This window comes from Chelonoidis abingdonii, chromosome 26 (genome assembly GCF_003597395.2).
Source record: "Chelonoidis abingdonii isolate Lonesome George chromosome 26, CheloAbing_2.0, whole genome shotgun sequence".
NCBI lineage: Eukaryota > Metazoa > Chordata > Testudines > Testudinidae > Chelonoidis > Chelonoidis abingdonii.
In genome coordinates, this window is record NC_133794.1 from 2,393,771 (window position 1) to 2,418,221 (window position 24,451).

Here is a 24,451-nt window from a genome sequence, read left to right on the forward strand (position 1 = left end):
GACCCAGAGACTCACTCACCTGTGGAAAATGCCATGAGCCTCTCTCCTGCTTCGGCGTGGCCCAGCAGCGCCAGTGCATAGGACGTGATGGCCACAGAGTAGGGTTTCTTCAAGTCTTTCACGCTCCTTGTCAAGTAATCTCCAGCCTTCGTGATGCTTCTGCCCAAGCTCTGAAAGGCACCGAGACCCCGGAGCCCACCTTAGAGCCCAGAGGGGAGACAGTGTCGACTGGGGAAACTGAGGCATGGGGAGGGGAAGTCATATTTTCTGAGATTAAATGGTGAATCTGCAGCAGAACTAGGAATTGGACCCAGGGGTCCTGGCTCCCAAACCCCCTGCTTCAGCTACTAGGCCCCATGAATCCTGACTCCCAGCCCCCTGTCCTGACTACTAGACCCCCACTCTCCTCTCAAATCATCCTGGGATAGAACCCAGGAGTCCTGTTGCCCCGTCTCTTCCCACCCCTGAGCTGGGAAAAGAACCCAGGAGTCCTGACACCCAGTCCCCTGGTCGCAACCCCCTAGTCCCACATTCTTGTCACTAGATGAAAAAATGCCACATGCTAGACTTGATGGCCTCGCGTGCCGCGTGACTCACCTTCACATACTGCTGACAAATGTCTCTGGCCTCCACCATAGCGATGACAACAAAGGCTGTCAGAGAAGCATCCGGCTCTGAACCTTGGTACCCTCCCTAGGGAGAGAGGAGCCAGAGGAAAGGCTGGGTTTCCGGAAGGCTCTGCATCAGAGGCCCTGTGTGCCCCATTCCCAGGTGCTGCCCAAACTTGGAACCCGGATCCCGAGCTCCCAAGCTGCTGCTCCATAATGGAGCAAAGTGACACCAGCCCCAGATCCAGCTGCCCCCAGGGCGAGCAGCTCACCACCATCTCCCCGTGGATCACGGGGGCATCCTCCTGGAATGCCCCATCAGGCTTCTGCTGGTACAGGATCAGCCACTTCACAGCCCCGCACAGCACCTCGGGGTCGATAGCGATCAGTTCGTAGGCCAGGGCAAAGACCTTCACCACGTAAGCCGTCAGCCTGCCGGGGAGGAAAGGCAGGGGTGAGAGGGGAGGAGCTGTCAGCCACCCCGACCCCATATTAATCTGGGTCACTCTTTAAATGAAGGGTCCCTTTCTAACGGGTTAATATCCCCCGGAGATGAGTCGCATGCCATAGCGATTGCTATTAGCTGGGTGTAAGCCCTGGAGACTCGAACAATCTCTTAACCAGTCCTTGCAACAACCATTTGTTAATCGAAACAGTGACCATAAGCTGTCTTGTGGTTGAACCTGAAGGCCCCCAACTGAGATTACATCCTACCCCACCCCACCGTCATGCTGGGCACTGCCTGGGATCCCAACCAAGGCTGCGCCCCCACCCACGTCCTAATGGGTACACTGCACAGACCCTGATGAGATGGGATGCTCCATTGTGCCAGGCATTGCGCAGACCCTGACCAAGCTGGGGGGTCTTCATTGTTTCAGGTGTTGCCCAGACACCAACTGAGATCAGGGCGCCGTTGTGCCGGGTGCTGCACAGACCCAGAGCCAGAGGCAGTCCCTGCTCCAAAGGGCTCACAATCAAACCAGACAAAAGGAACGGCCTTTAATCCCATTTTACTGATGGGGAACCTGAGGGCCAGATCAACAAAGGGACTTGCTCAAGGTCCCTCATGGAGGTGTCAGCGGAAGAGACACAATTAAACCCAGGTGTTCTGGGTCCCACTCCAGTCCCCCTGTGACAAGGCCAGCAGCCTTCCACCTGCAGGAGACTTTAGTGGAGAGTCTCTGGAGTCAGATGTGTGTTAGGACAACAACTCAGCCCCAGTCCCCCCCGAGGTTTCTGCCTCCCGTGCCCCATGCTTTACCAGGTGCTCGCTGGTCTGTTTGTGAAGGCCGCATAGGAGTTATCTGCTTTCCGGTAAGCCAGCTGCTGGGTGTACCCTGAAATCAGACCAGTGATGGGGCCTGAGCTGCAGAAGTTAAGATCTGGATTCCCAATTTGAGGTGCTCAGCCCAGCTGTACACGCTTTGTTCCCGCAGCTGGGAATGGAACCCAGGAGTCCTGAGGCTCACCCCTGCACTGCTCTAGCCCACTAGTCCCCATTGTGACTCCCAGTTCCCACTGACACCACTAGACCCCTCTGTAGCTCTTTCATCTCCTTATCTCCCGGGGCTCCTTGCTAGCCAAGGAAAGTACAGATTGCCACAGCATCTCCACCCCCCAGGGATGAGGACCTAGCCACAAGTACCCACATTCCCATCCCTGTTGGGTTAGATGCTGCATCTCAGTCTCCCTGACACTGAGCAATACTGTCACAAGGCGACTGATGCTGGTGCAACGCATGTCGTAAGCAGCACAGACCAGGATGAGTGTGTCACCTCGGTGCTTCTCAGACACTGCTGGCTGCCTATTTGCTTCAGGGCAGACTTTACAGAATGGGGGCTTGATTTCCACTTACATGTGGGCTCCCTCTAGCAGCATGACAAGGTCTTAACATGGAGTGTAACACCCCTGAGACTCCCCTCATGAAGGGGTGATCCCAGCTGCAGTGCAGGGTCTTGCTCCCATCTGGCTCCCAGCCTCCTGGTGGAGGGGGCAGATTATAGGCATGGCCAGAGCATGCTGCACTATGGTTAGTCCAGCGTAAATCAGAGCAGCCTCAAGGCTGCTGTTGCTCACTCCAGGGGCCAGGAAAAGCCCTGCACAGACCTAGAACAAGGAGAGCACCAAGGGGGCTTAAAGCCCTGCCCACTCCGTCCCTGCCCCAAGCACGGAAACTGGGAATCAGGCTCCTGCTTCTAATCCACGAGGTTCCTCAAGGGACTGGGGCCCGGCTCCCTTACAGACCCCGGGCTCCCAGCCAGCTCCGCTCTACTCAGACAAGTCAGCCAGGGCAGCTCAGTGCCCAAGCAGCAGGAGCCCCGGCACTATCGCTCTGTGCCCGGCCCAGCTCCTCCCCATACCCAGAGAGAAATTCACCTCGAGTGATGAACTTGATGGCCTCCGCCCTGCGATCCACCCCGAGCCTCTCCCATTGCCGGCTGCTGTCCAGGTAGTGGGTGGCGATGACAGCGGGGGTCATGCCGATCATGTTCTGTTCCCCGCAGCCCGCCGGGACCTGGATCAGGTGCTTCAGGTTGGCGCCGTCGATGGAGTTCTCCACTGTGTCGCCCACGATGTCCCCTGGGCGGGCCGGTCGGAGAGGGTAAGAGCTGGGCAGAGCCTGTCATACCAGGCCCTCCCCACCCTCTGCTACCCAGTCCTCGCCCACCCAGAACAACTCTTCCCTCCTTTGCTCTGGTGGGCATCAAGCCCCACACCCACCCCTCAAAGCCAGCCCCCTTCTCAGCCGCTTCCCCTCCCCAATGCCCCCAGTCCCGCTTCCTCCTCCCATTACCCCCCAACACCAAGTCCAGGCCCCTCCCCACCTTGTTGGGTGCTGTCCCCTCCACCCAGCGGTGCCAGAAGAGGGGGCGCCATGGCCACATCACTTTTTACCGGCCCTAAGGGTGAGCGATGGGGAGGGGACAGAGAGGAGCGAGCAGGGGGTGAGGTCTTGCGGGGAAGAGGTGGCAGGGGTGAGGCCTCAGGGAAGGGGCAGTGTGGGAGGTAGGGGCATAGTTTGGATGTCAGTGGCCCCCCAACTTTTAGGAGCGTCTTAGGGTTGCCAACATGCTAATCTCTCAAAACTGAACATCCTAGCTCCGCCCCTTCCCAGAGGCCCCACCCCCTCTCATTACATTCCCCCTCCCTTGGTGGCTCGCTGTCCCCCACCCTCACTCACTTTCACTGGGCTAGGGCAGGGACTTGGGGTGCAGGAGCGGGTGACGGCTTCAGCTAGGGGTGAGGGCTCTGGGGTAGGGCTGGGGATGAGGGGTTTGGGGTACAGGAGGGGGCTCTAGGCTGGGGAGTGGGGCCAATGGATTCAGAATGTAGGGGGGCGAGGGGGCTGTGGATTGAGGCAGGGGGTTGGGGTACAGGAAGGGTTACGGGCTCTGGGCTGGAGATGGGGTCTCTGGTGTGGGGCCGGGATGAGGGGTTTGGGGTTCAGGAGGGGGCTCCAGCTTTAGGGGGCCCAGGGATGGGGCAGGGGGCTGAGGCTTGGGATTGGGGCGTGGGCTTACCCCAGTCAGCGGCGCAGCCAGGCTAAAGCAGGCTCCTTGCCGGTCCTGGGACCACGCTGCATGTTCCCCGGAAGCAGCCAGCCGGTCCAGCACCTAGATGGGGGGGCTAGGAGGCTCTGCGTGTTGCTCTCACCCACAGGCACCGCCCCCCAACTCCCACTGGCTGTAGTTCCCAGCCAATGGGAATGTGGAGCTGTTGCTCAGGGTGGGCGCAGTGCGCGGAGCCCCGCGGACCCTCTGCCTAGGAGCCGGACCTGCTGGCTGTTTCCAGGGCACAGTGCGGTGCCAGGACAGGTAAGGACTAGCCTGCCTTAGCCCCGCAACACTGCCGACTAGATTTTTAATGGCCCGGTCAGCAGTGCTGACCGGAGCCGCCAGGGACCCTTTTCAACCAGCCGTTCCAGTCAAAAACCGGACACCTGGTCACCCTAGAGGGTCTGCCCCTCCTGCCTTCTACTGCTCCTGGACTAATGAGACTGCCCGCCCTTGTAAATCACCTGGAGAGCTACTGATGAAAGCTAGGGAGTGTTCTCTCTCTAGCCACACAGTGGGGGGATTCGAGGGCTGATCAGAAACAGCTTAAGTGCCCATAGCTGGGCAAAAAAACCCTTGATCCTGGTGCTAATGGGTTAAAATGTGGTGCATGGGGACCTCTTGCTGCCATCTTCCCTACCCCACTACCAGCTCTCTCCTGCACCCATCTCTGCCTGCCCCCCTCCACCCCAAATCCTTACCCTTCACGCTGACGAAGGTCACTGGCTCGGTGTTGGGCACCACATTACTCATGTCCACAGGCCCGACTGTCTCCAGCTGCTCCCCAGAGGCTGCAAGAAACACACAGATCACAGAGGGAAGCACCCCGGAACGTATCAGGGTTGGCATGGCGAGCAATTGAGACCAGAGTGCCCAGAGCGGCTCTTCTGGCCGGCTACCCAGAGCCCTGCAATGTCCAAAGAAGGCTCCTAATTTAGGGCATTTTAGGGACAGAGGTTTATCCTCCCATGTGCAATTTTGGGGCTTCCCACATTGCCATGAAATATACAAGCTGCTTGGGGGGCAGGGAGAGACTGGTTATGGGGGGGAACCTTCAGAAACGTCTCAGCTCTTTAAACTGCTCTCGTTTCATTTGTACTTTGCCTCTAACACCCCTCATGCTACCTGGGCTAGATCCCCAGAGGCACACTTGAGCTAAAGGATTTGCTCCATTAGCTGGCTGCAGTGGTAGGCTGTTATCAGTTGCAGCCCAGCCACTAACGGCAGCCAGATCCCATTCAACGCAGCACGGTGCCTTGTGACTCTGGGAGGAGGTGGAACCAGCCCCATAAAGCCACCAGCTCCTCCTGACACATCTGATAAACAACCAGATCTCCCGGGAGGGGGGTGGCGGATTTCGAAGCAGAGCTCAGTTCCACAGGAAGTGACGCCCCAGCAGGTCCTACCTGAGCCGCGGGCAGCAGGATCCAGCAGGATGCTCATGATGTTCTTAAATATTTTCATGCCCTCAGGCTGCAGGAGAGAAAAGCCAGACGGGGGCCAAACGGCTCATTGAGGGGGGGCACAATGGGCAAGGTCTCTGCCTAACCCCCCCCACCCCTGATCATCCTTATACCAAGCCCCAGCACTGGGAACATTTGAGCACCAGCCACTACAGACTAATTGCCGAGAACTGAACTGCAGGCTGGTGGGCATCTCCTAGCTACCCTCCCACACTAGCATCAAGTCGATCCCCTACTGAGCCCCAGCACCCCAGGGGCACAATGCCCCTCCTCCCCCTAGTACCAGGGACAATTCCAAGGGGCAAGTGGCGCCAGCTGAGCCAGCATATTGTTCATTACAGTGCAACTGCCCTTAGCACCATCCTCTACTGAGTTACCCCCACTTCGTCCTTGGAGGTCTCTCAGCTAAATTCTGAACAGGCCCATCCATGCTTAGCTTAAAAGCAGCAGCACTAACCAGTCAGCTGATGCCGCAACCTGTAGCCAGCGATCTCTGACACTTACCACCACCCTGAGCTTCTTCTTCACTCCATCTGCGATGGGGAGCCCATGGACAGCCGCTCTCACCTCGATCTCCACCTCCTCCAGCTCCAGGGGGATGATCACGTAGGAGACGGCTCGAGAGGCTCCGGCTTGGATCATCAGCTCTTGCTGGAACCGGCTGTCGCGCCTGCTGGAGCTGCAGATCTTCTCGTTGTACATGAGCTCCACCCGGATCTGCGAGCCACAAGCCAAGCAGCCTCGTTAAAAGCCACGCCGGGGGAAACCATCCTGTGGGTTCGTCTGGCATCGCTCCAGGAACCACCTAAACCCTCAGAGTAAGGCTAAGTGCCTAGGCCTTCTGAGAACCAGAATCCAAAACCCCAGATCCAAATGCCTGCACATTCTAGGGAAGTTCTGATCCAGATCCAAACTGTGTGTCTGCCCCCGGTCTCCATTATGGGTCAGAACCAGAAGCCTGGATCCAAGCTATGGGAAAGTTCTGATCCAGATTAAAAGAGTGTGTCTGGCTCCAATCTCCACTGTGGAACAGAACCAGGACATTCCAAAACTGTGGGTCGGTAGAGGAGAGATCTGATCCACACTGCAAACTTGGTGGCTGGGGTCTCACCTCTAAGTGTCTTACCCTCCAGGCCCCCCACTGTGTTCTTCACCCCAGCCTACCCCTCCACCCTCTGAAGCACCTGACATTGGCCACTGTTGGAAGACAGGACACTGGGCTAGATGGACCTTTGGTCTGACCCCTGTGACCGTTCTTATGTTCACCTCAGTATGTCACTGATAACCTCAGTCCAGGCAGTGATATTCTCCACAACAAATCTTGTTTTCATCCATAGCCCATTATCCATTCACCCTCCTCATGTAAAACCCTTGGCTCACTTCACAAGTGTATGTTAATTAACCCTTCCCCCACCGGAAGTGAGTAAATATAATTAGCCCCCTTCTATAGACAGGGAAACTGAGTCAGAGAGAGATGAAGCAATCTGTTCACGATGAGAACCCAGCTGCCCTAATTCCCAGCACCAACCACTAGATCATGCTCCAGCCCACTTTTAGCAACAGAACCCAGAAGTTCTGGGTTCCTCTTTGCTAATGGTTTCACTGCTCTCACTTCTTCAAGATAGGAATAGATCCCAGGCATCCTGACTCCCACCCTCCCCTGCTCTAACCACTAGACCCCACTCCCCTCCCAAAGCTGGGACCAGAACCCAGGAGTCCTAATTTCCAGGACCCTGCTATAACTACTAGACACCACTCCCATTAACAACAGGCATCTTTCACCCATCCGCCAGGGCAGGGCTGATCTCTACTCGCCTGGAGAGCCCGGGGCGCGTAGTTGTACAGCACGGCCCGGATGGCCACCTGCTCGTTCCGCACCACGGAGTAGGGCAGCCGGAGATCAATGAAGAACTGCTTCATCACTGTTATTTCATAAGGGTTGGCCACGCAGATCCCTGCAATGGGAAGGAAGTCCAGTCAAAGCCCACCCGCCCTTGGCAGCGGGAACCTTCCACAGCCTCCGCTACATGTATCACCCGCAGCGAGGGTCCGGGAGCTCTGCGTATATGAGGATCACACCACCGAAGTGCAGCCACCTCTGGGGTGGAATAGGGTTGTCTTCCCCCACTGGGGGCGTGCTCAGCTCTGGGTGTGCATGATGTTGCCACCTAGCGGGTAGGCCCAAAGAGGAGATGCTTCTAGTTCGAGCCCTGCAACCTGATCCAAACCCAGCTACAAGTGTCAGGCCCAGGTTAGGTGGGAAAACATCCAGACCCTCTCAGGTCGGCTCCCCATCTCCTGTCCCTGCGCTGCAGAGCGAGTGCGCTGAGGAGTCACAGGGCCGCTGGCTGCGCAGGACACACACACAGTGCAGCAGTGCGCGGCAGCCGGCAGGAGCAGCGCACTGGGCTGCTGTCACTCAGAGCTGCTGCCACGCCAACCCCTGGGCAGGAGGCAACAGTGCTGAGTCGGGCTCACGTTGGAAAACCGCTTGACCTGCTCAGGTTGCATGGGCTTGGCTCCAGTTCACGTCTGGGTTGGGCCTAAAATTTAGGCCTGACCAGCCCGCAGCATCTCCTACCAAGAAAGGGAATTTCTGTTTGCTCCAGGGGCAGCATCCTGTCTTTGCAGTAGCAGGTTCTAGCCCCGGCTCCCCTACCGTCTGGCCTCGTAGCAAAGGGAATCAGGGTGTTATAAATCACAAGATGCTCCACAAATCTTAACCTGGTCAAGCCACAGGATTAACTCTGTTTCAGTGAGAGGGAAACTGAGGCACAGAACGAGGGCGTGGTGATGTGCAGGAGTCGGATGGCATGTCAATGTCCGAGCTGGGCATAAATTCCAGGATTCCTGAGGCCAAATCTGCTGCCCTCACTCCCCTCCCAGAGCTGGGGACAGGACCCAAGTGTCTTGGCTCCAGATCTGCTCTAGCCACTATTCCCTCCCAAAGCCAGGAGACCTGACTCCCAATCCCATGCTTTAACCACATGCCTGTCCTTCCCTGCTTGGCCACATCACCGGTCCAAGGTGGACACACAGCTGCCAGTCTTACCTTTTGTCCCGGAGAGGCTCACGGCCTGCACCTCCCAGGTGGTGATGGAGTCCTCCAGGTACACCAGCACCGTTCTGGAAGCCAGCCTGGAAGAGACGGGAGTGGAATTGATCAGGTTGGGGGACCCTTCTGGCTGCAGAGAGAAGACCCCCCCCCCCGGTGGCACAGACCTGGGTCTGAGTGCAAGTGGAGGCAGGGCATGGGGAGGGCCAAGCAGGGAGGGGCCCGACTGGGAGAGGAAAGGGGCGGGGCCAGAGAACATCCATGCTCTGGGTATCTGGTGCCCCTGCAAAGCCCCGGAGGGGGCCATGTGGAGTGTGGGAAGCTCAGCCTGTGCTGGGATGAATCTCCGTGTTTCTCCTTCGCCCTCAAGTGGTGTGACCTATACCCGTCCGGATCGGCCTCCTGCGGCAGCAGCTCCATTTGCCAGAGCCAGCTCTCGGCAAACTGGCTCCTGGAGACGATGTCCTCATCCGCCAGGTACTCCCCGTCCTCTGCGACTTCATCCACAGGCTCTTCGCTCCTCCTGGGGGCCATCTGATATGCGGTTGATGCTGAGGTGGAAGGAAACAGGGGGTCAGCCCTGCCCTGAGCCAGAGCGAGCCCAGTGACGGGTGGGAATGTCTGGGTTTTCCTGGGAGCTACGGGGTCTGCAGGCCTGGTGTGTTACAGCCAGGCTAATATAATAGGCCCAACTAGGGGCTTGAACCCTGGACCCCGGCACTAATATACTATGGCAGAGAATCCCTTAGGCTGCTGCTTGAGCCCGTTAGCTTCTAGACACAGCAGCCTCAACCTTCCTACAAGGACCTGCCCCTGGAGTCCAGCTCTCCTAGTGCAGGTGACACTAATCACTGGTGCAAGCCATATCCCCTAGTGCAGATGGAGCCTTACCTAACAGGAACTGCTTGTGAAACACGGGGGGCCTCTTGAAGGTGTGCTCGCAGCAGTCGAAGATGTGTTTGCAGCAGTCGAGAAAGGCTTGGACGCACTCTCCACCCTCCAGCACGTACTTGGCTCGTCGGTCGCAGGAGTAGCCCATGGGGTTCTCTTGCATGCCGTCTTGGCAGCACTTCCGCAGGCGTTGGCTTGGATATTGCCTCGCTGCGGGAAAGCAGGGCCCCCTTAGCACCCAGCACGGGCGCGAGAGAGGGAGAGGGCACGTGCGAGAGCAGCAGCGTGAAGGAGGCCACGCAAAGGGCATGTGAGTGTGTGCAAGCAAAGGGGTGCGAGTGCATGTGAGCAGAGGGCGCAAGAGTGTGTGCAACCAGAGGGTGTGCAAGTGTGTGCAAGAAGAGTGCGTGAGAATGCGTGCAAGCAGAGGGCATGAGAGTGCATGCAAGCAGAGGGTGCGAGAGTGCATGCTAGCAGAGGGTGTGCGAGTGCATACAACCAGAGGGTGAGAGAATGCATGCAAGCAAAGGGCATGCAAGTGCGTGCAAGCAGAGGGTGGGAGAGTGCATGCAGAGTGTGTGCGAATGCATACAAGCAGAGGGTGCGAGAGTGCGTGCAAGCAGAGGGCGTGCAAGTGTGTGCAAACAGAGGGTGTGCAAGTGCATGCAAGCAGAAGGTGTGCAAGTGCGTGCCCACACGAGACCGTGCAGAGGTGCACCTACCTTTGGCAGCTTTTCTCTTCGACATCAGGGGTGAGCGCCGAAGCCGAGTGGGCTGGGAGCAGCGGGACTCTGGCAAGAGAGAGTAACACACGTCAGTGTCATGGGGCTGTGGCAGCATCTCCGTGGAGAGATGAAATTAGTCAGGCTAAACACTAGGGCTCAGGGGAGAAACGCAGTGGCTCTTTCCTGGTCTTGGGTTTCACGGTTCTCCCTGAAAAGGATCCCACCTCTGGTAGCACCATGCTGGAGCACTGGGGTCAGTACTGATTACGAAGGAAGAGCGCCTCCTACTGATTCTCCACCCTGCTCCCTGCAACACAGCACCCCCCAGCACCACACTGGGGTATTGGGGTCAGCGCTGACTAGGATGGGAGAGCGCCCCCTGCTGAGCCCCTGTCCTCCATGCAAACCAGCACCCCCTACTCCAGGGGTTCTCAACCTTTTTCTTTCTGAGCCTGAGCCCCTGCCCCCCCAGCGTGCTATAAAAACTCCACGGCCCTGCGTATGCCTAGTTCTCTGCATATAAAAGCCAGGGCCGGCATTAGGGGGTAGCAAGCAGGGAAGTTGCCCAGGGCCCCATTCCACAGGGGCCCCCACAAGGCTACATTGCTCAGGCTTCAGCTTCAGCCCCACGTGGCAGGACTTAGGGCCCCAGGCTTCACTCTCATGCAGTGAGGCTTTGGCTTTCTGTCCTGGACCCCAGCAAATCTAACACTGGTCCCACTTGGCAGCCCCCCTGAAACCTGCTCACAGCCCCCCCAGGGGGCCCCTAGTTGGGAACCACTGCTCTGGAAGACCAGGATGGGTTGTACTGCAGGGGAGGGGGCCTTGATAAAGAGAGGGATTTCTGGGGCTGTATTCGCTCTGTTCCCATGCGGTATGAGCAACGGGCTCGATCCCATGCTGCCCTGCACTGGAGAGCCCTGTGGCACGACCGGGTCACCTGCCCGCTGGGGTGTCTCAATGCCAACGTTGGTCTGAAGCAGCAGCCCAGCGTCCGCAAACACCCCCACGTGGTCCTTGCCGCTGCCGGGCGTGCAGCCGATGTCGCTCTTCTCCACTGTGTCCCAGATCTGGAGAGACAAGAGGGGACACGATACCATTCCCTGCTCTGCCCCAGACTCACTGCGTGACCTTGGCTAAGTCACTTACCCTCTCTGGGCCTCAGTTTCCCCATCCGTACTATGGGGATAACAGCACAGGATTGTGAGGTGCTCGGGTTCTACAGTAATGGTGGTCCTGTAAGTATCTAGGGTGGATTCATAGAGGTGCAGATCAGAAGGGACGTTCGATCAGCTAGTCAGACCTTGAGCCCAACAAGCAGACTGGCAGCAGTAGGATCCAACCTCTCCTAAAGAAACCAGCACTTTAAAGCAGCACCTGAGTCCACTAGGCCATGCTATCACACGAGCATGCTTGTAGGTCGAGAACACGTGGTGAAGCAGCTCCAAGTCCAGACAGCAGGGGGCAGCAATCCTCACCCGCCTGCACAAAGCCAGCTCGCTACCTTCCCATAGGCCTCTCCCCCATCCATTCAATTCGACCCTCCCGTGGAGGGAACGGGGAAGTCGTCCTTCCTCAAACCCATCATGGGTGTAGTGGGGAACCCGGCCTCACTGGTCATGCCGGCCCTAATAGCCTCCTGCCGTCGACGGGCATCAGTGTCAGAGCTGGGAACGGAACCCAGGAGTCCTGCCTCCCAGCCCTGTCCCCAACCTTTCCCCATTCTAACTACTATGCACCACTCCCCACCCAGAGCCAGGAACAGAACCCAGGAGTCCTGACTCCCAGTTCCTCTGCTCTAACCACTAGACGCCACTGCCCTCCATCACCAGAGGTATAGAGACCTCAGCTTCTCATATAACCCGTCCCCACTGCAGGTAGTACTCTCTCCTCCTCCAGGAGGGGCTGTACCATACTTAGAGGCTGCTGCAAGATTAGCTTTTTTTTCGCTCAGGCAGCAGTGGCTCCTGCTTCAAGACACAGAGGTCCCCGGTCCAGTCCCCACACCTGACCACCCCCTGCCGTTACGCTCACCTTGGCTTGGGAGAACTTATATTTCCTGTTTAACACATACACAGCTTTATCCACAGCCACCAGCCCGACCCTGGCTCCGGGATCTCCCTTCACTTGGAGATTCATCTTCCCACCTGGCACCTGGACATCATTGTCTTGCTCCGTTGCGCCTGTTACCTTCAGCTTTCATGGAGATGAGAGGAAAGAATGAATCAGCCACGTGGGGGTGACTGCTAGAGAGACCCAATCCCCATGACCATGGGGCTCCCAAGGTTATGGAATCCCCATCTGCCCTGGGATTTGAACCCCTCTCCTCGGGTTGTAAAAACACAGGCATCACCCACTGGAGCTAAAGAAGCACTCCCCTCGCAGTTAGCAGTAGAGGACCCTTGAGCCAATCCCTTTCTCAGCCAGTCTCAAACAGGAATTTTTCAGTGAAACGGTTTTTCGTCAAAATGCAATCCTGATATGCCAAAGGCAAACCATCCCTTGGGCAAGGGGCGGGTCCTTTCTGCGGGGAAAGATTCTCAGGCAGTGTGGAATTTCTGCTCAGAATGAGGCAGTGAGAGAGAGCGAGAGCCCAAAAGAGCTAATAAAGTTCAAATCGCTGCACTGTCTAAGTTGGAGGAGGAGCTTGATGTGGGTCTCCCATGTACCACGGGATGCCCTAACCATTGGGCCAGACAGTCAGCATCTTTTGCTCTCCTCCAGTGAAGATTTAATTATCTACACAAAGTGGACCAGAGCTGAGACCAGCCCAGTGGAATATGGGAACCTCAGGTTCCCATGCCCCCCACAGCCCAGGCGAGCACCCTGGATACCAGCATGGAGCGGTCTGGCACTGATCTTTTTTGTGAAAGTCTTTGCAAGGTCTCTGTTTTGTTCCTGAGCAGAACAGGAACCTTTCTGACAGTTGTGCTCCTATCATCAGGCAGAGCTTTGCCCGAGAAAACACAGAGGGCCTGATTCTCCTTTTGCATCCACAGGGTGTAAATCAGGAGTAACTCCACTGAAATGAATGGATCCGATTCTTCTCCCACTTGTGTAAATCAGTAACAACTCAATGGGCCAGATCCTCAGATAGTGTAAATGGACGTCACTCTGAAGCGCACTTAGATGATTTATGTCAGCTGAGGATCTTGTCTAATGGCCTCGCTTGTCCTCGCACTGGGGTAAATCAGGAGTCACTCCGCAGGTTTAATCAGCGAGTAAGGACTGAATCAGATCTACCCTGGGAGTAGCTCACATTTCTCCTGCTGGGAACCTGCTCTCCTCTCTCAGCCAGAATCCATCAGGTTATTGACATATATTGATGTAAGTGCCAGAGAGAAGATCAACCCACCGTTCCCATACAGGAGTCCTGGACGTCCAACCAGACCGAGTCTGCCACGATCTCCTTCTGCCCTACTTGATAGTAAGCCACGATGCGGAAAGAAGGGATGAGGTCTGGAGTAATGGGCAGGAACATGGTCACCAGCGTTTGTCCCGCCTGCCTGGCTTGTCTTCCAGCCCGGACAATCTTCCCTTTGTTCAGGATCTGATGAGGAAGCAGAAGGCATTCACTGTCACTGGATGAGTCCCAGTGATAACAGCACAAAATCACATAGAGGCAAGAAGGAAACCCAGGCATCCTAGACCCCATTCTCCTCCCACTGCTGGCAATAGAAACCAGGAGTCCTGACTCTCAGCCCCCTGCTCAATTGGATTCCACTCCCCTCCCAGGGCTGGACCCCAAGAATCTCGACTCCCAGCGCCCTGTCACCGTCTCCTCCCCTGCTGCGCACACAGCGACGCTGCCTCTTACCAGGTAGGTGAAATAGTGGATCTGCCTCTGAACGTCAGCGTTACTGTTCCGCAAGCTGAAGCTCACAGGCAGAGCGTTCCCCGGCTGGAGCTGAGTGGCTGGCACTGAGATGTGCAGGTAGTTCCTCGAGCCCCCTTGCGACCCGTAGGCTACCATGGCCCAGACTGCCGAGCTCTGATGCTTCTGCTGGAGGTTGGCAACCACAGTTTCCACCTGGGGGACGATAGGGGGCCAGTTAACAGACTTTCTTCATCAGAGACAGCTAAAGATCAGGTCTAAAAGGGGCCAGATCCTGACACCGCTGGAGTCAATGGCAAACTTCCCACAGACTTACATGGGCCCAGCACTATATAATTGGGGCCTTGCAGGAATTAAGCCTTGTGAAATTAAGCCGTCTTTGTGCCCCCTGCATCTCGGGCCCAGACCCCAGCTTCAGTTTAGAGCAGCCTCAGGTCTGCTCTGACCTACCCTCTGCTCCCAACCCAGCCCCTCTGGGCCACGAGGAGCAGAGACTAGCCAGAGTGCAGGAGCCGTGGCTTCTCCCTTCTCCAGCGTGCCCCTGGCACTGGGGTCTAGAGGGCAGAAGGCAGGGCTATGTCAGCCAGGAAGGCTCATGGCTCCACAGGTGGGTCTTAGGTAGGATGAGCAATAGAGAATCAGACCCAGTTGCCTCCTGCCTTTGACATTGGCTGGGGGCCTCGGACCTGTAGGGTCCTAGATCCAACCTGTCCCCGATCTGGTCCAGTTCCAACATCAACAGAACTTGTAGAGAACCATCACCAGGACCCAAGAAGCATCCCACCCCAAGTGACCCAACATGCACCTTCACTGAGAGCAGAGATGCATCTGCTGGGGTGTTGATCGCTAGCTGCACTGTCCCATCAGCCTGTGTCAAACCGCTGGTGCCTGTTCCGCTGCGCACGGGGACCTGGGGGGCAGGGGAACCGTCTGCATTCACCACGGAGACCTGGGCATCGGAAAACAGGAGAGAGGGTGGATGTGAACTTAGTGACGGTTGAAGGTGCCCGGTAGGTCTCTACATATACCCAGCCCAGGCATGTAACCTGTAGGTCAGCGTCCTCCCCCGTGTCTGATCTGGTCAGTTACAAAGCCTAGCTCTTAGCAGATGCTGGGAACAAGATGGTTTGTTGTCCTGGTTGTATCTGTGACAGCAAAGCCTCCTGAATAACCCTGCACCTCCTGCAATGCAAACACCCATCTGTCTATTTTTGCCTGCTCCAGTGACCACTTCCAAGAAAGATTTCCTGTGAACCACTAAAGACAGGCTCTCACACTCTACCCCATTAGAAAGCGAATCATCTCTGCTCTCCAATGGCATGCAGATAGGCTTGCTAGCCATATCAGGCTGTAAGATAACGCTATGAAGGTTATATGCCGGCTACGCTGCTGGCTGGACATACCACCAGGTTAAAGGGCAGCCCGGGTTTGAAGTACGTAGCAGATCTGGAGAAGAGGATTTTGTAGGGGGAGGTCACAATGCGGATCCCGGATTTCTCAGCCTCCACCATGTCACTCCCTTGGGGATTAAAAAAAACAAAAAAGAAGAAGTTTGGTCTTGTGGTGATGGCTGGACTGGGACTCAGGATTCAATGCCTGGCTTTGTCCTATGTGCAACTTTGAGCAAGTTATTCATCGCTCTGGGTCTCAGCTCACCATACATCAAATGGGGATAGTGATTGTTCCACTGTCTGTTTAGACTATGAGCTATCCAGGGTGGGAACTGTGTGTCTGTGCAGCGCCCGGCACAGGGGGCCCTGATCTCAGCTGGAGCAGAGACCATCTCTCACTTTGTGTCTGTGCAGCGCCTGGCACAGGGGGCCCTGCTCTCAGCTGGGGCAGGGGCCGTGTCTTACTGTGTGTCTCTGCAGTGCCTGGCATAGGGGGCTCTGATCTCAGCTGAGGTTCTGCTGTAATACAGAGAACAGGAACTTTGAGGTTTGAAACACAACAGCGATAAAGATGAGTCCATGCTTTGCTGCTTCTAGGATACAAAGCAAAACCTACCCCTGTGCTCCCCCTAACCCCAGTAACAGAGGCATTGGAAAGATCAGAAGGCCACAGCTGTGTGCCAAGCCTGCTGGGTTAGCTATGTATCATTTAAGCTCTGCTCTGGTCTGGAAACCCAGCAACCAGCTAAGGGAACCACTCCCTTACCGGTGTCTGTCAGCACTGTCACTGTCACATAGATTGAGTGGCCGAGAAGCTCGCTGGGGTTGGGGAACCTGCTATGCAACATTTCTTTGGTTAGCTTAGCACAGCCTTTGCCATCCTTGATCTGAAATTGAAAAGAAAATAACTTGTTTCAATCACCTGGCCTCTTCCTTTCTTTCTTTCTTTTTCTTTCTTTCTTTCTTTCTGTTTTATCGTCTCCATCTAGCAATGGGGCTGTATCATTGTTAGGATATTTTTGTTATTAATATATTTAAAAAAATTCCTTATTGTTCTTAGCGCTGCCAGCCATGGAGTTTTCCCATCTGTCTTTAGCTTCCCTTATCAATTTTCTATACTTCATAACTTCTAATTTATATTGATTACTATCTATTGTCCCTTTATCCCCATTGTTATATGTTGCCAGAGGCAAGATATTTGGTGTATTTGGATATGGAGCCAAACTCTACCCTTGGCTCCCCCTCTTATCCCAGACTCTGAAAGCAGAGCAGATATCCCAAAAAGCACCCCGCTCCACTACAGCCCCATCAATGCATCATAGCCAGGAAGCTACGTTCTCACCAGGACTTTGTTGAGTGAGTTCACGATGCTCCTTTTCTCATTATCCACCATCACTCCAAAGAGCGCATAGGCTTGGCCTTGAACTGGCTTTCCATACAGGAACCTGTGTGGAAAACAGACCGTGGCAGGGAGAGAAAATACTCAGCATTACTCCTATTTAATGGATAGAGGAAACTAAGGCACAGAGAGGCTGGTGAGCCTGTCCCAGGTCACAAAGCCTGAACCATTTGAGCTAAAGAAGTAAATCCACTCACTGGTAGCGGTCGTAGGCTGTTATCCACTTATGTGGAACAGCCCCTAGGGGGAGATACAGCAGGTAACAATGGACTCCAGCAATGAGCCCATTAACAGGACAAATAAATGGATTACAAAGGTAATAGCAGGTGTCTGGGGACACCGATGAATGCACATTAGAACAGGTCAGGCTATGAGCCGACCATTAGCCCAGGCGATTATACTTCATGTGCGAGCCCCAGAAGCCTGCCCCACAGCACTGAACTGCAGCAGAAGCACGAGAGAGAAAGAGGGGGACCCACTTGGCTGTAATGTCGATACTAAGCTCATTCTGGTCAATGAGGAAGAACTTCTGAGAAGGCTCCAGCGTCACTTCGAAACTAGGCAGCACTGCAAAAGATCGGAGACATCGCAACAATGTAGGGTGAAAAATTTGGACAGGGGGTGGGGGGTAATAGGAGCCTATATAAGAAAAAGACCCAAATATTGGGATGGTCCCTATAAAATTGGGACATCTGGTCACCCTACAACAGTCACCCGAGGGTCCAGGTTGGAGGTCACAACCCCCACGGGGAAGGGGGTCCTAGGAGACAAAAGGGAACTAGTGTCCAAGATACACAGTGGGAGAGGGAGAGACTCTCCCAGGCAGCAGCTGAAGGCAATCAGCATGTTAGGACTGATCTGGACACCTCAGGTGCTGGGTCTTTCGGGACGCTCTCCCTGTAGAGAGCTGGCCCTCGGGAAAGCAGAATCTCACTGCTAAGGGGTGCTTCCCTTAGGACCGTGGTCCTCTGCTGCTACGTCAGCCTTTTTCCCAGCGTGATCTTCTCTTTCAGTCAGTGAGAGGCAAGTCCGACGGGGGGCGAATTTTACATCTAGCTGCTGCAGCTCTAGTCTGTGGCTCCTGGCATGTGCCTGTCCTCTCTCTTATTCCTGAAGAGGTGGCTGATGGGGCTTAAGAACCACCTAGACGGTGGGAAGGACTGAGGCCCTACTCAGCCTGCAGGTCACCCCAAAACTCAGGCAATCTTCGGGCTCCTAGCTCTATTCACCCTGCAGGATCGGACCATAACATACTCCCTCTGGTCAGTGCCCTAAGAGACTTCACTGTCACATGGACCCTCATCAAAAGCGGCCTCCCCAAAGCTCTTCCCACTGTGCCCAGGAGGTGGGCGTGGAAGGGATAGAAATTCTTCCTGGATCCCAAAATCAGCCAGGAAACACCCTCCTGTTAGGAGCAGGGCAGGTACCGTATTCCTTGACTTCAAACTCCGCGGTGAAGGCCTCCTGAGGGGCATGCTCATACTTGGAGACAATCTTCCACACTCCGCTGCTGCAAGACACAAGCCCAGATCATGAGGTGCGGAGCAGGATCTATTTAGCTCAGTCAGGCTGGTGCAGTATGCTGTTGGAGCTAAAGCACTGGTCTGGGACTCAGGAGATTGGCATTTGGTTTCTAGTTCTGGGAGGGGAATGGGATCTAGTGGTTAGAGCTGGGGGCTGGGAGTCAGGACTCCTTCGTTATGTCTTCAGCTCTGGCAGGGGAATAGGGTCAAGTGGGTTAGAGGAGCCAGGATGCCTGGGTTCTATCCTGGCTCAGGGAGGGGAGTGGTGGTTAGAGAAGTGGGGGCTGGAAGTCAGTACTGCTGAGTTCTAGTCCCAGCTCGAGGAGAGGAGTGGGGCCCAGTGGGTTAGAGCAGGGTGGGGCTAGGAGCCAGGGCTGCTGGATTCTAGTCCCAAGTCTGGGAGGGGAGTGGAGTCTAATGCATTAGAGCAGTGAGGGCTCTGGGTCCCACACCCAGCCCTGTCACAGACACCATGAACAAGTTCCCAAGGGGCAGATTTTTCCAGCAGAGCTTGAGCTCAGCTCCCATTTAGGCACAACTTGTCCTGGGCTCTTTTGATACAAATCTGGCCATACTGGGAGTAGACGAGTACTAAGTGCTTGAAAAATCTGAACCTTAAATCTCTCTGAGCCTCAGTTTTCCCATCTGCAAAATGGGAATACTAATATTTTGACACATCCCTGGGATATTGTGAGAATATCACAATGCAGTCAGGTATCCTAGGGATGGGGGAAGCTGACAAATAGATAGAGGCATCCTTTCCTTAACTGAAGCCTGCAACACTTTTTTAAAAAAAGAAACAACCCTTGGGAGACAGAAGTAAAAAATGAGTGATTATTGTACAGAGAATTTGGTGGCAAAGTGAAACAAAAACAAATTAGAATGTTGATGTGCGTAAGCCACTCCCACTTAGTGTCTAAGCCACGCCCACTCTGTGTGGTACTCTGTCCCCCTCTAGTGGTGGCGAAGGCCTATGCAGAGCTTGAGATGCCTGCTACGGCCTTGGCTAAGAAAGCTGGTCTGTGTAGATCAGGAAGTAGAGGCTCACATATGAAGATTCTATTATAACCACCTTCCCCTGGTTGTTACAGCTTACTTCACGATATCAGGGATCTTGTAGCTCCTGGAGACAATGCCGCCTTGGTCCATCGAGGACACCATGTTCTTCTCTACAATAATCCCATCTGGATTCTGAAACCGAGCACCAGAAAGAATCAGTCTGAAACCACCGTGCAAGGTGCTGTACATTATTTATTAGATGTATTACTGTAGTGCCTAGGAGCCCCAGACACGGACCAGGCCAACTCACCAGCCAGCTACATCCAGGAAGCTCCCTCCAGCCCGGGTATTTCAGTCCCTTTTCCCAGGAACACATTTACGTTTCATCCACAGTTCAATGCCAACCAGAACATGTACCTGTCCCCTCCCACTGCCTCTGCAGCAGCTACCCCCAGCCTGGTTTTTCACTTCACTGGGATGCAGCAATCCCAGTTCTGGGTCCCTTCTCTGATCCAGGGTCTCCTGACACAGCCCAGAGTCCTCCCATTCAAATGAGCTACTGCTGGCTTCTATTGGACAAAAGACGGTCAAGCTATCACGTGTTGCAGGGCCTCAGGGTATCAGCTAGGAGACAGCTGGTTAGTCACAGGCAGAACTGGGTCTAACTCCTCTTAAAGGGCCAGCCACCCCCTGTGACAAGCAGTTAGCACAATCTCCTGGCCTCTAGGCTTGCTGGTCCATGAAAGGAAGTGAAGCAGAGAGATCTGCGGAGGAGGAAAGCTGGGTAAATAGAAAGCATCTTACCATGAGCTCCATAGAAACCACCTTTAAGTTGGGGTCCAACATGTGACCCACAGTGAAAAGCCGGTACTTCACTACAGAAAGAGAAAGATGGGGCAGTCAGTTGGCACGGCCAGGGACAAGAATGGGACCTAACCCAGGAACTAGCAACTACATCTATCAGATGTTAAGGCTAGAAGGGGCCACTGTGATTGCCTAGTCCAGAGTTTCTCAACACGACCCTCACCCCACTACGTTTACCATTGCTCAGTGCTAACGCTGAGGTGTAACTGGGTGTATTTCGAGAAGTTGGCAGAGAACACTTGACCGTAACTGGGAAGGGGGCACAGGGAATGGAGAGGCCAGAGTCCCTCGGTTCCAAATTGTTAGAACATTTTCAGCACCAGCAGCTGCTGGCTGGGCACCCAGCTGTGAAGGCGGCGCCACCACCAGAAGCAGCGCAGAAGTAAGGGTGGCCTGGTATGATCTTGCCCCACTTACTTCTGTGCTGCTGCTGGCAGCAGTGCTGCCTTCAGAGGTGGGCAGCCAGAGAGCGATGGCTGCAATACTCCCCTCCCCCTCCAGCTGTGTCCTCTATTTGGAAACTTGAAATATGGTAACCCTATCCGAAGACATCAGGAGATGGAGAATCTACCACTTCCAATGGTTAATCACCCGCACTGTTAAAAAATGTGTGCCTTATTCTGAAAAAAAGAATCTTAAAATGCTTTGATTTGGTACTACAATTCTAAGGACAAATTTCTGCCTTTGTTTGCATGTTATATGCTGTTACGAGAGTCCTCTCTAAATGTGAGATGTCTGTCTATATATGAATATAGTTAGTTCACAGATCAGATGACACCCCAGAATATGTAGCATAGTTCCTCTGGCTTCTTGTTGTGCATTATAAGTGGCTTTTTGTGCTACATTCTTCACCCCCCTGACCCCACTGAATTCAGTCCCACCGAAAATCAGGCCCTTGCGGAGGGAGTGGGAGGGAGTAAGAACCCAATAAACAGAGGTGCTCATAATTCACAGCCACTTCAGAAAATGTTGACCCATATGTGTAGATGTTGACATAAAGGTAGAAGAAAAGCCCCAGCCAGGAACTGACCTGTAGACCCAGGTGTGTAGATGGTCTTATCCGTCTGGATGAAGATGTAGCCACTGTGGAATGAAAGCAGAACCACCTTCTCTAAGATGAACAGGCTGCTCTTGGCTTCGATGTAGACATATTCCTTCTTCTGGGCATCTTTTGGCAGTAGCTGAGCAGGAACCTGGAGCATTGTTATATCATGGGAGAATATCTTTCATTACAACCCTAACTCTCAGCTACTGAAATGTTAAAGCCATTGGTAGAACTGGAAAGTCACTGCTGTACTCACCGACTTATACCAGCGCCCTTACAGATAACCCATCTCTCTGCACTTGGGTTCCCTTTGGCTTGGTCTACCTTGAGCAGTCTCCACCATGAGCCAATCTGTCCTTCCCCTCACCTAAGTAACTTAGGTGCTTTGGAAAATGTCCCTCCTCGGTTTAAAGGGGGAAAGGCTTGGTATACCATGACCTGTCCCTCAAACCATCCAGTTCTCTTCTGATTTACCATCTTATTTCTCTTCTGGTTTACCATCTTATAAGACAGAGGTCAGGGTCTGTCCCCGCCTCCCCCAGATAAGCATAGCCTCCCACAGCCCCACCTTAATTTTGGCAGAGTTCATCATGCCATTTCCAGGGTTCAGGCTGACTGTGGTCGAAACCAAGACTCTCTTCTTCTGTGGGAAGTCGTACACGGTGATTCTCGCCTCGATCGGGCTATGGTGGCCATGAGCTTCCACAATCACCATCTCTTCACTTTCCACACGCAGGACACCTGGGGTGATCAACGTGCATCTGGTAAGGGAAGATATGAGGTGGTAGAGCAGACTCAGCCAAACTCCATCTCTCTCTGCACCTGGGTTGCCTTTGGCTTGGGCTACCTTGAGCAGTGATCTTTGCTGCTATCAGAACGTAAGCAGCTGGGGCCTGGTAGTCAGATGTTGGATGAGAGACCTCCAAGGAGCCACCAGGTTTCTATAGGAAGTGAGTGGTTCTCAACCTATTTATCATTGTAGGCTGCACAAAGTGTTACCTGGGCCACAGGCTGAGAACCACAGTGCCCCCCACAAACCCCTATGCTCATTGCCCTTTGCCCAGAGACCCCGCCACAGAGTGGGGCCAGGAATGGAGAGCTGGGGCATGGGGCAGGGATCCTGACCCCGGACCCTTGTGCATGGGGCCCCCTGTGTGGGGCTGGGGGGCAGCCAAGACCCTGAACCCAGACCCTGCCAGGTGGGTAAACTGAGGCATGGAATGCTCATGCAAATCACCCACAACAGGGCAGTGATAGAATTAAGAGTGGTAGAACACACTCCTGGTCTTTGTGCTCTAAATTTGGGAAAATATTCTCTCACTGTTCTGAGAATCGGGCTAGGAGCTAGGACTCCTGTGTTCCCTGCGCTAAATGCTGGACAATATTCCCGTGCTGTTCTGAGAAGAGAACCCAAGAGTCCAGACCCCTAGTTCCTTGTTTCAGTCAATAGACACGCCACGTACATGGACATAGCTTCCACACTCAGGAGCAGAACCGAGAGTCCTTTGTTTCCTGCCTTGATTATGCAAATAAATCAGACAATTTGCATCTCTTGTGTTTTTACAGTTTTTGGCCTCTATGTTTTGCTTTTCTTTCTCATGCTTTGTGTCTGTATTTTTATGTCTAGCCTGTTTGTCAGAGCTGTTTTAGTTACATTCACAGGCAGGAAAGGGGCTGCAATTTATCTTCTTTCTTTTTTTGCAAGAGGAGAAGCCAGTGTCACATTGCAGCAATCTGCAAATTCAGATTATTTATTAGGTATATTACAGTGGCACATAGGAGCTGCCTCCCTTCATTGTGCTAGGCGCTGTACGAACAAAAAACAAAAAGTCCCTGTCCCAAAGATCTTACAGTCTGATTATTTATTCTGTGTATCACAGGAGCATCTAGAGGCCCCGATCAAAAATGGGGGGTATCTGTAGGTGCTGTATACCCGTATAACAAAGAGACAGTCCCTGCCCCGGAGAGCAATGTAACCCTGGAGGAGAGACGGGTCAGAGCTGGAAAGTTAAGCACATGAGTGTTTGCAGGATTAGGGCCTGAGTATTAGGGATGTTTACCTCAGCTTCAGCTTTGGCTTTGAATTTCTTGTAAATTTCAGAGATAAATTAGAGGCAGCTGGTGCTGTATCCCCCAGACACCAAACTCTGGTCACCTTTCCGCCTTGCAAACATTCAGTGCCTAGAACGGACCTATTGCAACAGCCCTGTTGTGGGGCGGCCTCCTCCCACACGCCCCCGTCATGGCCTCAAGGCAGTTCAGCAGGTAGCCCCCTGCCTCAGTTTCCCCCTTTTGAGGGGCTTGTGCAATAACTCACAAGCCCTTTCACAGCCCATCTCAGGGTTGGGTTTATTAAATTAATAAATATTTCAAAATAAAGTTTGCCAGTCCTTCCTCAAGTGCATCCATGCTCACCTCTTTATCAGGTCACCCCCAGACTTTTCCTGCCTGTTGTCCCACTCCCCAAGTCCCAGCTGGCTCTGCTGGAGTCTACTCACACCCTACAGTCTCTGTGCTAGTCTCTGTAGCCAATGATGTTAGTTTAGTATCCATTTATTGTGTGATGTTGTGATTAATCAATATGTTATAGTACATATATTCATTGTATGTTCACCAGAGTTGATTTGTAGGGCTATAAAAGAATGAGATTGATCAGTATTTAGAGGAACTATGTAGTAGACATGAGTAAGAGAAGCAGAAACGCAAGAGCCTGTAGACTGAGGCTTGTAAGACTTTAGTTTGGCTATTTTAGGCCTTGGAGACAAGAAATGATGGCGCAAGTCCATGACTGAGAAATAAGCTGAAAAATTATAGGAAAGAGGTACCAGCTGGTAATATTGCAGAAGTATAAGGTCTTAAATTTAAATAATCAAATGCTGTAACAACAGATATCGTCTCTAACATGTGCCTTAATCACAAGATAAAGGTGGTACGCCAACCTTAATGAGAACCTACACAGCCTGTAGAATTTGGGGTCCCTTGTGTTTCCAGGAGACACAGACCAATAAGAAACAGCCGGGTTGGAGGTGCCCAGAGCAGGAAAATTGAGCTTCCTGTGGGAAACTCCCGCAGAAACCACTCCCTTATTGACCAATCCAT

General features: G+C 53.9%; 1 protein-coding gene across 1 annotated transcript in view; it reads right to left on the reverse strand.

The window, feature by feature from the left end:
* Nucleotides 1–24,451, reverse strand: part of LOC116826585 (A.superbus venom factor 1-like) — a 47,334-nt gene that overhangs the window by 21,776 nt on the left and 1,107 nt on the right. The window contains exons 2-28 of the mRNA XM_032783391.1: nt 21,921–22,113; nt 21,338–21,500; nt 20,248–20,318; nt 19,541–19,635; nt 18,349–18,431; nt 17,401–17,488; nt 16,865–16,967; nt 16,289–16,409; nt 15,535–15,650; nt 14,937–15,080; nt 14,114–14,326; nt 13,652–13,846; nt 12,331–12,492; nt 11,237–11,366; nt 10,294–10,362; nt 9,572–9,781; nt 9,066–9,171; nt 8,678–8,763; nt 7,441–7,580; nt 6,130–6,342; nt 5,569–5,635; nt 4,864–4,953; nt 2,985–3,188; nt 1,870–1,945; nt 881–1,040; nt 598–693; nt 20–170 (exon numbers count right to left, since the gene is read on the reverse strand). Coding sequence (XP_032639282.1) covers nt 20–170; nt 598–693; nt 881–1,040; nt 1,870–1,945; nt 2,985–3,188; nt 4,864–4,953; nt 5,569–5,635; nt 6,130–6,342; nt 7,441–7,580; nt 8,678–8,763; nt 9,066–9,171; nt 9,572–9,781; nt 10,294–10,362; nt 11,237–11,366; nt 12,331–12,492; nt 13,652–13,846; nt 14,114–14,326; nt 14,937–15,080; nt 15,535–15,650; nt 16,289–16,409; nt 16,865–16,967; nt 17,401–17,488; nt 18,349–18,431; nt 19,541–19,635; nt 20,248–20,318; nt 21,338–21,500; nt 21,921–22,113 — 3,545 coding nt within the window. The remainder of the gene's footprint in view (nt 1–19; nt 171–597; nt 694–880; nt 1,041–1,869; nt 1,946–2,984; nt 3,189–4,863; nt 4,954–5,568; nt 5,636–6,129; nt 6,343–7,440; nt 7,581–8,677; nt 8,764–9,065; nt 9,172–9,571; nt 9,782–10,293; nt 10,363–11,236; nt 11,367–12,330; nt 12,493–13,651; nt 13,847–14,113; nt 14,327–14,936; nt 15,081–15,534; nt 15,651–16,288; nt 16,410–16,864; nt 16,968–17,400; nt 17,489–18,348; nt 18,432–19,540; nt 19,636–20,247; nt 20,319–21,337; nt 21,501–21,920; nt 22,114–24,451) is intronic.